The 14260-nt window shown below is 40.7% G+C and overlaps 1 protein-coding gene across 7 annotated transcripts in view; it reads right to left on the bottom strand.

The window, feature by feature from the left end:
* LOC114455968 (apoptosis-stimulating of p53 protein 1-like) overlaps positions 1-14260 on the bottom strand; it is an 84179-nt gene that overhangs the window by 23959 nt on the left and 45960 nt on the right. For 6 of the 7 annotated variants that reach the window (XM_028437341.1, XM_028437342.1, XM_028437344.1 and 3 more), the window contains 7 exons: positions 9924-10019; positions 7544-7600; positions 7014-7134; positions 5978-6057; positions 5761-5901; positions 338-478; positions 87-255 (listed from right to left, as the gene is read on the bottom strand). In XM_028437341.1, the coding sequence (XP_028293142.1) occupies positions 87-255; positions 338-478; positions 5761-5901; positions 5978-6057; positions 7014-7134; positions 7544-7600; positions 9924-10019 (805 nt within the window). The remainder of the gene's footprint in view (positions 1-86; positions 256-337; positions 479-5760; positions 5902-5977; positions 6058-7013; positions 7135-7543; positions 7601-9923; positions 10020-14260) is intronic. The other variant, XM_028437343.1, reaches the window with a different exon arrangement.

Genomic DNA, 14260 nt, shown 5'->3' with positions numbered 1-14260 from the left:
GGGAAACAAGGAGGTGACAGAGAAGAATGAAAGATTAAATAATAGTGACAGAAGCACGAGTCAAAGAAGAGTTCCAGCCGACCAACCTGAGAGTGAACGCACGTGGCTGAGAGGGCTAGCTTTGGGTGCTGGCTCAAGGGGCGGAGCTTTACTCTCAGCTGGAAGCTGAATGTAAGGACCCACAGCCGCCACTCGACTACTGAGTCCAGCCCCCGCATGAGGAGAGGTGGGAGTGCCTCCGTTCATTCGGCTTAGCTGGTGACAGAAAGAAGAAGCTAACAACAAGCTAACATGGACAATAGAAGCAGAACAGACGAGTGCAGCAGATAGTCGGTACCTCTGTTCTTTTTTTATGCAGGCGTTCCCTCAGGTCACCTATACGCTGGTCCATAACGGTCACCTGGGCATTCCTTTTGTTCAACAGCTCCTTATTCTGAGCCATCTTGTTGCTTTGCTCCAAGTTGTGACGGTTTCGAGCCTAAAACATTAGTACACAAACACACACACACGCACGCGCACGCACACGCGCACACACACACACACACACACACACACACACACGCACACACACACACACACACACACACACACACACACTTCATTAACCAGCACTAATTCCTGCTATTTTTAACCTTTTTTACAATGTGACAATAACAAGAAGAACGAGATAAAACAATCCTTTATTCATTCTTTAATCCACCCTGTATAATGACCGCAACCTTCCTTAATGTGACTGAGTGACGTGTGTGACGTGTGTGTGTGTGTGTGGCTAAGGTTTCAGTTTGGACCGCGGAGCAGAAGGAGATATGAACTAATCACAGGTAAAAATCCCAGTAAAACTCCAGAAAACAATCACCAGTAATAAATATTATCTCCCTGGTAAAGACAGTAGCTCTAACAACTGGTAAAATGATAAACTGGTGATATTACAGCTGGACTGGCACCCTGTCCAGGGTGTACCCCCGCCCAGCGCCCTATGAGAGCCGGAGATGGGCACCGGCAGACCCCCGCGACCCTGATAAACGGGAATAAGTGGGTATGAAGATGGATGGATGGATGGATGATATTACAGCCTGTGAATGCAGTACAGGGGACGCACTTACTCCACCTCTGGGTCCTAGTGCCTGCAGTCCGCTGAAGTCTGTTTCGTTTACAGAGGTCTGTGTGTGTTTAATAAGTCCGTGTGTGTCAGCATGTTTATGCCTCTGTTCATCCAGTCTTTTCATTATATCCAAGTCTTTTAAGGCTTTTATTACATAGTGTCGGCTGTAATCCAGGCCGCCGCCATCTTGGATTATGTCGTCACCAGCGCGTCATCGCCGCAAGTTGCACATGTGCAGAATGACTCAAATAACTGTAAAGAGGTCTTATATTAGTCTATTATCTTGTGAACTCTGTGACCTGTTGACCTGCACAACTCAAAGAATCAGAATCAGAATCATTATTTCTTGGCAGAAATGCTTTTAAACACTTTCTGTACATTCAGCTGACATAAAAATCTTGTTTTCAAATATGTAGAATAATTGTGAATTTATCAGTAGCAGTAGTAGTTTTAATATTTTAGTTAATTTTTTACAGGCACGTTTTTTGTCTGTCAAATGTATTTAAAATAAACTAAAATTAAAGAGAGAATGTTATTTAACTGTTGAACCTTGTCATAATTTTATTTATTTACAAGTCTTGGTCTCGGATAGTGTGGTCTTGAACACAACACTAATTATTACTATTGACTGAGAAAAAGATCATGTGACGTTTTGGGACCCGCCCCTTTTAAAAAAACTACAATCTGTGATGAGTAGGTTGGACTGAGAGAAGAGTGAATAGAGAGGTATAATGAGTATAGCTAGTTAGCATAGTACAGATTGTTCATTGGAGATTTTATAGTATAGACTGGACGTTTCTTAACTGCTCCAAGAGCTCCACCCATAATAAAGTTCGGTTGTGACATGGTTGGTGCATGTACGCTGAGGAGGTTTTTTCCTGGTTTTATACTGTCCTCCCCAAATGGGGAATTCAGTTTAAAACCTGCCTTTTCCCCACACCTCTCATCCTGTTGTTCTCCCACTTTTCATCTAAATACGGGGCACCGCCCTCGTGGCGACCCACAGTTCTCCTGCTGCTGTCCTCCCATGTTATATGTGATTGTCTTTTGATGTTTTCTTGAACGGGATGAAAATAAAATGAAATTTTGTTGCTCTGTAACATGTGCAATGACAAAAAAGCGGATTCTTTGATTTATTGAATTTCTCTCCTAGTGGCAGGTCAGGAGAAAGCAGGGGTTTAGTTACTTTAGTTACATTTTAAAAGAAATTAAGTAATTTGGTACATTTCTACACCCAACCATTACTGAATAAATTATATTGTTTTGAAATGATCAGCGGGCATTGTGAAACCACAAAAAATGAAATGACCAGACAACAATCAAATAATCCATATGTTTTTTTTTTCTTTCTGAGAGAGAGAAAAATACATATAAAAACAATTAAAGGAAAATATCCATAAGTTCTTGGCCGTGCTTTTTCTGATCAACGCCTAGTCACTTTCTTTGGTTCAGGTTTTGGTTTCTACCTATTATGTTGTTACCCACATGGCACATTTGGCATTGCTTTAGAGTTCATAAAGGTACCTATTCTTAGTGCCTGAGATTGTTTTTATTTTGAATTGAATTCATCGGGCTTATTTTATTTAAAAAAAATAAATACAGAAGCCCTTGTGGAAAATAAATGAAATTCCAATTGTGCAAGATTTAAACTCTTCCTTTTTAAGTTTATACATAAGATGTTTACTGTATGCAAGGCAACCATGGCACGATTTATTACCAAAAATAAATGTGAGGGATTCAATATTTTTATTTATGTATTTACAGTGGTATGCAAAAGTTTGGGCACCCTTGTAAATGTTCATGATTTTCCTTAATAAATAATTGGTTGTTTGGATAACAAATTCCAGTTAAATTTATCATATAGGAGACAAACACAGTGATATTTGAGAAGTGAAATAAAGTTTATTCGATTTACAGAAAGTGTGCTAGAATTATTTAAACAGAATTAGGCATGTGCATAAGTTTAGGCACCCTTGCATCTTATTGATTTTAATACTCTTAGCACTAATTATTGGAACTCAAAATTGTTTTGGTAACCTCAGTGATCCTTGATCTTAGGGTCTGGATTCTGGTGGGAGGTATTTTGGACCATTCTTCTCTGCAGATCATCTCTAGTTCAGTCAGGTTTGATGGTTTCCGAGCATGGACCGCCCGTTTTAAAGCACACCATACATTTTCAATAATATTCAGGTCTGGGGACTGAGACGGCCATTCCAGGATGTTGTACTTGTTCCTCTGCATGAATGCCTTAGTAGATTTTGAGCAGTGTTTAGGATCATTGTCTTGTTGAAAGATCCAGCCCCGGTGCAACTTCAACTTTGTCACTGATTCCTGGACATTGTTCTCCAGAATCTGCTGATATTGAGAGGAATCCATGCGCCCCTCAACTTTAACAAGATTCCCAGTGCCTGCACTGGACACACAGCCCCACAGCATGATGGAACCACCACCAAACTTTACTGTAGGTAGCAAGTGCTTTTCTTGGAATGCTGTGTTCTTTTTCCGCCATGCATAACGCCCCTGGTTATGCCCAAATAACTCTATTTTAGTTTCATCAGTCCACAGCACCTTGTTCCAAAATGAAGCTGGCTTGTCCAAATGTGCTTTAGCATACCTCAAGCGACCCCGTTTGTGGCGTGTGCAGAGTAAAGGCTTTTTCCGCATTACTCTTCCATACAGCATCTCCTTGTGTAAAGTGCGCTGAATAGTGGAACGATGCACAGTGACACCATCTGCAGCAAGCTGATGTTGTAGGTCTTTGGAGCTGGTCTGCGGGTTGACTGTGACTGTTCTCACCATCCTGCGCCGCTGCCTTTCGGAGATCTTTCTTGGTCTTCCACTTCGGGCCTTAACTAGAACTGTGCCTGTGGTCTTCCAATTCCTCACAATGTTCCTCACAGTTGAAACTGAAAGCTTAAATCGCTGGGATAGCTTTTTGTATCCCTCCCCTAAACCATGATGTTGAATTATCTTTGTTTTCAGGTCATTTGAGAGGTGTTTTGAGGCTCCCATGTTGCCACTAATCAGAGAAGATGCAAAGAGGAAACACCTAGAATTTTCCTACTTAAATACCCTGACTCATGATTGGATTCACCTGTGTATGGAGATCAAGGATCACTGAGGTTACCAAAACAATTTTGAGTTCCAATAATTAGTGCTAAGAGTATTAAAATCAATAAGATGCAAGGGTGCCTACATTTATGCACATGCCTAATTCTGTTTAAATAATTCTAGCACACTTTCTGTAAATCATATAAACTTTATTTCACTTCTCAAATATCACTGTGTTTGTCTCCTATATGATAAATTTAACTGGAATTTGTTATCCAAACAAACCAATTATTTATTAAGGAAAATCATGAACATTTACAAGGGTGCCCAAACTTTTGCATACCACTGTATATTTTATGTATGACTTACTTGTATTTATACTTGAGTACAATTTCAATCACGTAACAGTACTTCTACTTGAGTAGGATATATCAGTACACTTTACACCTGTGATGAACACGTTAGAAATGTGTTGAAGTCACACTGGCATCATTAGTGGATGTTTAAAAACGTCTCCAGTAGCTTTAATAATCCAGTTTTTCTATTAATGATGTTATGGCATGAGAGGAGCAGCGCAGAGTAAAAAGAGCGATGCTACATATTAATGATTAATGAATAAGGGAAAAGTCAGGCTAATGTCTGAGGGTGGATGTTAGCAGAGGCGTAAAGAGTACTGATATATCCTACTCAAGTAAAAGTACTGTTTGTTACTTGATTGAAATTGTACTCAAGTACAAGTAAGTCATACATAAAAGTACAAGTAAAAACTAGCTCAATTAAATAGTACTCAAAGTAAAAGTTACTAGTTCCTTTCACCCCCCACGTTTATTTGTGGTAATAAATCTTGCTACGGTTCCCTTACATACAGTAAACATCTCATGTATAAACTTAGAAAGAAAGAGACACTTTTATTATTGACAAAGGCATCTGTATAAAATAAAAGGTTTGTCAAAATGTACAGTTATTTTTATTATAAAATAACACCAATTAATTCAATTCAAAATAATAAAAAAGGATCAGGCTCTAAGTATAGCTACATTTATGAACAGAGAAAACAACCTCCATTAAATGGTGTTTTGGTGCCATGCATTACGTTTAATCTGATTGGTCGGCTTTGATGTGATGCATTTGATTGTCGTCTGGTCATTTCTTTTTTTGTAGTTTCACAAAGTTCGTTGATCATTTTAAAACAAAAATGATAATTTACTCGTAACGATTGGATGTAGAAGTGTAATTAACTACTTTACTTCTTTTAAAACATACTTAAGTACAAGTAAAATTACTGATTTAGAAATATACTCAAAAAAGCAGCTCAATTACAGTAATGTGAGTAGTTGTAATCAGTTCCTTTCACCTCTGGATGTTAGAGACATCATGTAAAGGTTTAAAGGGTCCTCTGATATTGATTATAGTGCTAACATTATGGGTTTCAGGCAGTAAATGATTTAGTGAAATAAATGTTGTTATATTTTATATAGTCATTGTTACACTGTCAGTCCAAAGATGATTCCTACAGTATGTAGTCTCCTACTTTGTGTCCCTCATTTTTCTTGGACTGGGTTATTTTCACACCACTATTAATGGTGTTAGTGGTGGTCTGTGCTCACCTGAAGCTCCTGGTAGAGCTTCCTGAGCTCCAGGGCTGCAGGGCCAGACAGAGGGGAGCCCTTAGGACTCTTTCCCTGAGCTGTGCTATACGAGTGCAGCTGAAGGCGTCCTCTCTTTAAATCCTCTAACTGTTGAGTTAACTAATGGAATAAAGAGAGAGAGAGAGAGATGGTGGTTGAGACCTGCTCCTCTGCTTTAAAGCTGTGTTCACCTCACCTGATCCACTCTGACCACTGCAGACTGCAGCTCTGCCTGCTTCTCCTCAAACAAACAGCTCACCTGGTTGATCTCTGCTGCTAAAAAACACAGTGACATCACATTAGTCTTGCTCTTCTGTTTGGTTCAGGATATGCTGAGTCATTAAATGCAGAGCTTTCAGCTGCTTAAATGTTTGGCTGTAATCCACAATCCTGGAGATCCTGTGCATCATTTTTTGTGTTTGTGTGTGTCGTGTCGTTTACTGTGTCCTTCATCGTGTGTGTGCGCGTCATTCATTGTTTGTGTGTGTGCGTTGTTCATTGTGTGTGATTCATCACATGTGCATCGTTCATTGTTTGTGTGTGTGCGCTGTTCATTGTGTGTGCTTTGTTCATCGTGTGTGTGTTGTTCATTGTGTGTGTATTGTTTGTTCATCATCTGTGCATCGTTTATCGTGTGTGCATCGTTCATTGTGTTTGTGTGTGTTGTTTATTGTGTAGTTCATCGTCTGTGTGTGCGTCCTTCATTGTTTGTGTGTGTGCGTCGTTCATTGTGTGTGATTCATCACATGTGCATCGTTCATTGTTTGTGTGTGCGCCGTTCATTGTGTGTGTATTGTTTGTTCATCATCAGTGCATCATTCGTGTGTGTGTCGTTTATTGCGTGTGCGTCGTTCACTGTGTTGTTTATTGTGTAGTTCATCGTCTGTGTGTGCGTCTTTCATTGTTTGTGTGTGTGCGTCATTCATTGAACGAATGATGCACATGTGATGAATCACACGTGCATCATTCATTGTTTGTGTGTGTGTGCCGTTCATCGTGTGTGCAGCATTCATTGTGTGTGTGCTCGTCGTACATTGTGTGTGTGCGTCGTTCATCACGTCTGCGTTGTTCATTGTTTGTGTGTGTGCGTCACTCATTGTGTGTGCATTGTTTATTGTGTGTATTGGTCATTCATGGTGTGTGTGTATTGTTTGTTCATAGTGTGTGTGTGTGGGTCATTCATCGTGTGCGTGCGTTGTTCACAGTGTGTGTGCATCATTGTGTATGTTTACAGAGATTCCCGTTGATCAGTTTGCTGTAGTCCACTTGGCCTCTCATGGCTCTGATCTTCTTCAGTTTTGCCTCCTGCGTGTCCACTCGCTCCTTCAGATGCTGCAGCTTCTCTGCCTCAGACTGAGAAAGGAAATAAGTGTAATGGTTCACAATTATGTCACGTCATAGGTTAGATACTGGTAATGTTTATCATTACACATGAATAGAAAGAGCTGCAGGCTTTAATGAGCAGGCCTGTGCTTGTGGTGTGTGTGTGAGCAGGTATGGAATCACCTGTGTGTGTGTGTGTGTGTGTGAGCAGGTATGGAATCGTGTGTGTGTCAGTGTGTGCGTGTGTGTGTGTGTGTGTGTGTGAGAGCAGGTATGGAATCACCTGTGTGTGTGTGTGTGTGTGTGTGTGTGTGTGTGTGTGTGAGCAGGTATGGAATCATGTGTGTGCGTGTGTGTGTGTGTGTGTGTGTGTGAGCAGGTATGGAATCACCTATGTGTGTGTGTGTGTGTGTGTGTGTGTGAGCAGGTATGGGATCACCTGTGTGTGTGCCTGGCTGCTTCTGCCTCCCTGGTGAAGATACTTCAGTCTCTGCTCCTACAACATCACAAACACAAAGTCATGCTTCCAAATCCTTCTGATCACTTTTCTAGCACAGGACGCCCATAGTGTGTTCATCCAATCATCTAAATGTGGCCACGTTAGATTGCTTGATGGTCCAGTTTGTAAACGTCTTTGTAAACTGGAACCTTCAGCGGTGATGTCTGCATCTCTTAGTGGAACCCAGTGTAGTTTTTTTTGGATTGCTTCCACACTAAAATTAAAAGTAGTACACTATTAGCAAAACCTTACACTCAAGAAGCAAAACATCAGCCCATATTTGCACAACTATGAGCACATTGTCAACCTCACACTTGTTGCAAAACTCTACACACAGTGATTTGCAAAACATTAAACACACTTAACATACATTACACACAAAAATCTATCATGAAGTCACTTCCTTGTAATACCATAGCACTGACTGTCAAATTACCACACCGTCCAACCAGTTGGTTCAACACAGTCATCAGGTGTGCAAACACACGTTTGCTTAATTCTAGACACCAATCAGGTGTGTAAGCCCTATAAAAAGCAGCAGGTGAGTTCATTGGTCTTCAAGCACAATGGAAAGAGTCAGAGAAAGACAAGGAGGAGAAAGAGGAAGAGAAGGAGGCCATGCTGGAGGAAGAGGAAGACAAGAAGGTTCTCAAAGAGGACCGTTTCTGACAAATGAGATCCGCGCAACACTGGTTGACCACGTTGTCAACCACAGCCTGACGCTGAGGGAAGCTGGACTGCGACTTCTGTTACCTTTTCCTGTGAAATTACTTGTATTGTAAAGTGTTCTTTTTTTTTCTACATAGGATTGAGGGTCGGGAACGATAAGGGGGAAGGACTCCCATGTTCACAGAACAGCAAGAGAGGGAGATAGTAAACATGGTTTTAGCCAACAATGCAATAACACTCAATCAGCTCCAAGCTAACATTGTCAACCACGTCATATTCAACAATGTCCATCAGGTCTCGACATCAACACTGGCACGCATCCTAAAAAAGAACCATATTCAAATGAAGCAAATTTTTTTTTTTTGTCACATTTTGTCTCAGTATTGTGAATCTCCATGTCAACATTTTGGGCGTGTTGAGAAATAAATGAGATTCTTCTGCAACATTGGTCTTGTGTAGTGTTTGGTGAATTTACACTATATTTGTACTTTGATAGTAGCCTACTCTAATCATAGGGAAGTGGAAGTGCTAAAAGTGTTTTAGGTTTATCACAGCAGAGTACAGTAATGTAAAACGTGTGTTTCATATGGTAACAAAGTGTGGTTTTTAAAAAGAAGTGTATAGTTTTTACAAGTGTTTAATTATGCAAAGGATCTGTAGTGTTTTGCTAATTGGGTGTGTGGTTGTGCTAATTGTGTGTAGTGTTTTGAAAACACGGGCCCTGTTTTGAAAATCGTGCTATAGCAATCTAAAAAAACTAACTACATTTCCCAGTAGACTGCTTGTAGCGTTGTGCTTTTCAGTTGCTTATTGTAGCTTAGCTCGCTACATTTCTTTAGTGACCAGCTTCAGTGAAGCTTCATTTATTGTAGAATAGCTTGTAGCTTAGGTCGCGACATGTCCAACCAAAATCCTTCAATTGTTACTTGCACATCTGTTGTGGTTTTTATGCTGTTTGTTTTTTAAAATTAATGTCTCTACTACAGTCTTACATTTTGCACTATTATCTTATGTTGTTATTTACTTCTTCCGGAAGAAGTAAATACCAACATAGGATAATAGTTAAAGACCGGTAAAAGACCCAGGACACGCTGGAGGGACTATGTCTCGTGGGCTGGCCTGGGAATGCCTTGGGATCCCCCTGGAAGAGCTGGAAGAAGTGGTCATGGAAAGGGAAGTCTGGGCCCCCCTGCTAAGGATGCTGCCCCCGCAACGGATAAGCGAAAGAAGATGGATGGTATTTACTTTTGGTCTCACTGTCTGCAATTCTATTGAGTTAATGCAATGTTAACTTACTCCTCTGGGGATGAAAAAAGGTCTATTCTTTTCCAATCTATTCTATTTTAATCTAATCTAATTTATATATATATATATATATATATATATATATATATATATATATATATATATATATATATATCCTCTGACCTTTGGCCTCCATAGATTCTGCTCACTATACAGTTTCTCCTATTCTGTAAACCCAATGTGGTTGATTTAAAACACACACACAGCTTTTTCTGAAATCTGATGAAAAGAAATCTTCAGGTCCAAATGAGTGTTTGGTGTTTGTTGAAGTGAGACACACAGACACACCCACCCTCTCCACCCAGGGCCAAAAGCATAGATAACCTGACACAGAGCAGACATTTACCTTGTCAACCAACATCTGCTGCTGCGCTTCGATTTGTTGCTGCTGTCTCATGGCCATTTCCTGGAGCTCGGAGAGAGTGAGCTCCACATGGGGAACCTACACACACACACACACACACACACACGCACACAAGGTGTTTTCACTTTCATGCCAAACTTCTTAAAAACATTTTTTCATAGATAATAAAGATCATTAACACTTCAAAACACTAATAATGTGAAGCCTGAAAATGTAGCAGATATTAAAAGAGCTTTAAATTATTTGACTGCATTAGAAAAAAAATGTAATGTGAAACTTAAGTGCAAAAACAATAATTTATGTTGGCACGTGAAGTGGAGCGGAACAATAACCAACATTTTTTATTGGTCTCTATGGAGAAAACAGTCGCAAACAGTTCCATAGCATGCCTGTGCATGCAAGTTTTGTTCAGGAGGGGAGGAGGGAGCACCTCACAAAACTCACACACTGCAGCTTTAACTTTGAATACTACATGCAGCGGTTACTATAAGTAAATACAGAATATAAAATGCAAATTCACCTAGTATAATGGCAAATTTGGTAATCTGAGTTAGAAAAGCGCTCCAAAACACGTCTGCAGCTGCAGCCACTATTTGACTCAGAGCCAGCTCAAATCGTCTCTGCAGGAATACAGGAATTTTACAGTGAAGAAAAGGTAGATCTAGGTACACAACAGTGTAATGCTGAAACCTCCAACCCATTGAAAGGCCAATCTCCTCTTCTGTACACCAAACATGCTCATTTTTCCCTCCGCTCGCTGGCTTCGTAACATAAACAACAATGGACAGGAAGTCAGCGCCCGGTCACAAACTATGACCGGAAGTTCATTCACTAAGAATGCAGCAATGATTAGTGCACGTGCAGAAGTGGTGGAGACTGCCCTTATTTAAATGAGCATTTTGTACGTGTTATGTTGAACATGGAGCGTGAAGGAGAGCTGAATGTGTGGAAGTTAGTAGAGGAAGCTAATAAAAAAATGAATGAATTACAGAAAAAACATAGATAGATAGATAGATTCTTTATTCATCCCACAGTGGGGAAATGTGCGTGGATGTGAGCGACGGAGTGGGTGCGTGCGCGCGGCTGATGCGAGTGCGTGTGTGACAGATGTGTGTGCGTGCCTATGGGTAGAGTCCGACACAGCAACCGGGACAGGTAGCGAGCTTATGTTTATAGTGCAGCCAGATAATAAAGTGCAGCGCTACAACAACAAAACGGCCTGTTCTTCCTACGCGGTACCATCTTTAACAAGCTTGAGGTGTACGGTAGTGATCCCCAAAGGAGAAGCAGCCCCCAGCCATGAAGAGTGCGGATCTCCGCTGTGTCCCCCCAGCCACGGTGGGGAGACAAAACAGCAAGTTTTTAACTCATTCTTAAAATTGTGAATTAATTCATCCCAAATATATTAACTAATGGTCTGAAAATGCCATCCCTCAGTCGACTTTCATCTCCCCTGCACCGTCTCCTCACAAATATCACTGCAGACATCACAGCGCAAAGAGCTTTGACAGTTACCACCTGGTTGTGGGCCGTGCTAAATTTATACGGAAAAACAGAGGCAGCAATGAAGTCCAGCTTTGATGAATTGCATCGCTTCCCCTGCATTTATTTGCATTTCCTCCTCCCATTTTTTTCCTCCCCTTGTGAGCTCCGCCTACTATACATATTCATTAGAGGAAAACACGCTAAACAAATTAAGGGTGCATTGTAACGCACAACAGGCCGCGCATTCCTGATTCCCTGGAGTTTGTACGGCTTATTAGCGCGTGGAGTGACGTTTGCACACGTTTTAATAGCACTAAACCCACCCCACTGTGTGTGTGTGTGTGTGCGCGCGCGCGCATAGGGGCCCCTCACACTTTCTCTCCACCCAATCTCCTGCTTCCTTTCCCTGCACTACTAAAGGTGTGTTTGTACGCAGACTAACTGCTGATTGTGCACTCTGCCTGCTCTCAAACAGCCCATGACACAGCTTAATCAATAGATATTTTAGTCATTAAAATATCCATCCATACATCCATTTCCTGACCCGGTTGCTCATTTTTTCAGGGTGGTTGAGGTCTGCTGGTGTCTATCTCTAGCTCTCAATGGGGGGGGGGGGGGTGTGGGGTACACCCAGTCCATCGCAGGGCAACACACAGACAACCACTCACATTCTCTCCAACAGGAAATGTAGAGACTCCAATCAACATGTTTTTGGATAGTGGGAGGAAACCCACACAGCACAGGGAGAACATGCAAACTCCGCACAGAAAGGACGCAAGTGTCCACCCCAGGGCTTGAACCCCGAACCTTCTTGCTGTGAGGCAGACATGCTATCTTTAAAATATCACACAGACGCATGCTAATTTATTTCAATTCTACAAATATGATTGATTTGATATGAATTATTATTGCAATTTTAATTTCCGTCTCCAAGAACCCAGTTGAATCATAGAGTTCTAGAAACAATAAAAGAGTAATTAATCGTGTTGTAAATGTCACACTAATGTACTATACACTACAAACTCAATGAGTACATACTGTCTACTATATACTATAATCATACTTAGTATTATAAGGATGATGAGCGTTCCCACTGAAGTATACTTCAATGTTTCCCAAGATGCATTTGGAACCTACAATGACATAAACCTGAATCACACTGAGGCTAATTATCTGTTGATTCTCCACCTTTGAAAGTTCTGAAAACATTTTAAAGCAGAACTAAGTAACTTTTTCACCTTAATAAATCATTCTCATATTCCCTGTGAGGGTAATACAAGTGTTTATGGGGTGATTGGGGGGTCTTTCATCTCTCCCTGATGTCTCTGGCCAGAAAACAGCACTTGCAAATTTCCGACCCGGTGGCAGACGTACTGCGTTACAGCAGCCCAATACAAACTAATGCTAGACTATGACCAGCCCCGTGGCTGCACACGGTTGTCTACAAATTCACTTTTCTCAAACTTATATCATGGCGGAGCCAGCAAAAAATAAGGCAGAGAAGACCTTTGTCTGAGGAACGGAGCAACTCCATGTAGTGACAGCTCAGCAGTAACACACAGCAATCACACACAGGGCAACAGGCACGCATACACACTTGCAACCCAGCGCTTCATCAGGCAGCACACACACAAATATCCATCCATCCATTTTCAGAGCCGCTTTGTCAGCACACACACAAACGCATCACACACATTTCCACACTACCTTCCGTATTACTCTCACATCATTCATTTATTTTACTTGTCTCTCTTTCTCATACTGTTCACATGGTCACATGGGACTATATGTGTGAAAGCACCCTTTTAGTGTCACTGTTATATTGGGATTTTTCAGTGATCGGTTGCTACTGTCTTGGGAAAGCCAAGGTGCGCATGTAGCTGTGGGGTGGGGCAGGCGGCGGGGGGAGTGTTTACCACAGTGACATAACCAAAAGGAACCTTTAGGGGGGCAAGTTACTTAGTTCTGCTTTAAGAGAGAAAGTGACGAAGTAGAATGTCAACATGTGCTCATTTGATCCTTAAAACTCATGTAAACACATTTCATTCACACATTTCAGAGATTCCATATTACCCGCCATTTACTACTGATAAAACTTCCTGTTAACTTTAACTCTATTTACAAAAACATTAAAAAACTCATAGAAGACAAGAAGAGATGCTTTTATTTTGAAAAGGAGATCTTTGATTTTTAGCTTGAAGCCAGTCCCAGGACCATTTTATATTTTACTGCTCGCAATGCGTCATGGGACGGTTGAGTATGACTAGTGTGTCCACTGTACTTTTCATACTATCAATGTCGAACTTAGTATGAGTCGTACATGAGTATGACATTTCAAATACAACCTACGTCACTGAGCTAACTAGCATTAGCACATGGTAATGTCCCATGTAGCTTCACTAATTCATTAACACAGTCACCTATGTGCAGACAGCTGCTGTTAGCGTTTAAAGGCAGATTTCAAACAACTGGAAGAAAATTAAGCTATTAAGACAAAAATTCAAAAATCCATATATTACATCTGAACAGCATGGAGATGTTGGTCATTAGTTTTTAACAATGATTTATTGGCTCCATTAGTGAAAAAGTGATGTTTAAAAATGTCATTTTTGCACTGACAGCATACAATTGTTAGCATGAGAGCTAAATTCAAAATGTTAATTCTTATATTTTCTAAACATCAACAATTACTCCATAATTTTGTCTCTTTTAATGAACAATGAAAATGTATTCATCAATAATCTATAAGTCTATGTTTACATCAGCGTTTACAGTCAAACACGTTGATTCACTGCAGTATCAATGTTTGATCAATCACTAATGTGTGTGGACAG

The sequence above is a fragment of the Gouania willdenowi genome, chromosome 22, assembly GCF_900634775.1.
Source record: "Gouania willdenowi chromosome 22, fGouWil2.1, whole genome shotgun sequence".
Lineage (NCBI taxonomy): Eukaryota > Metazoa > Chordata > Actinopteri > Blenniiformes > Gobiesocidae > Gouania > Gouania willdenowi.
Note: the sequence above shows the minus strand (reverse complement) of the source record. Positions and strands in the feature narration are given on the sequence as shown.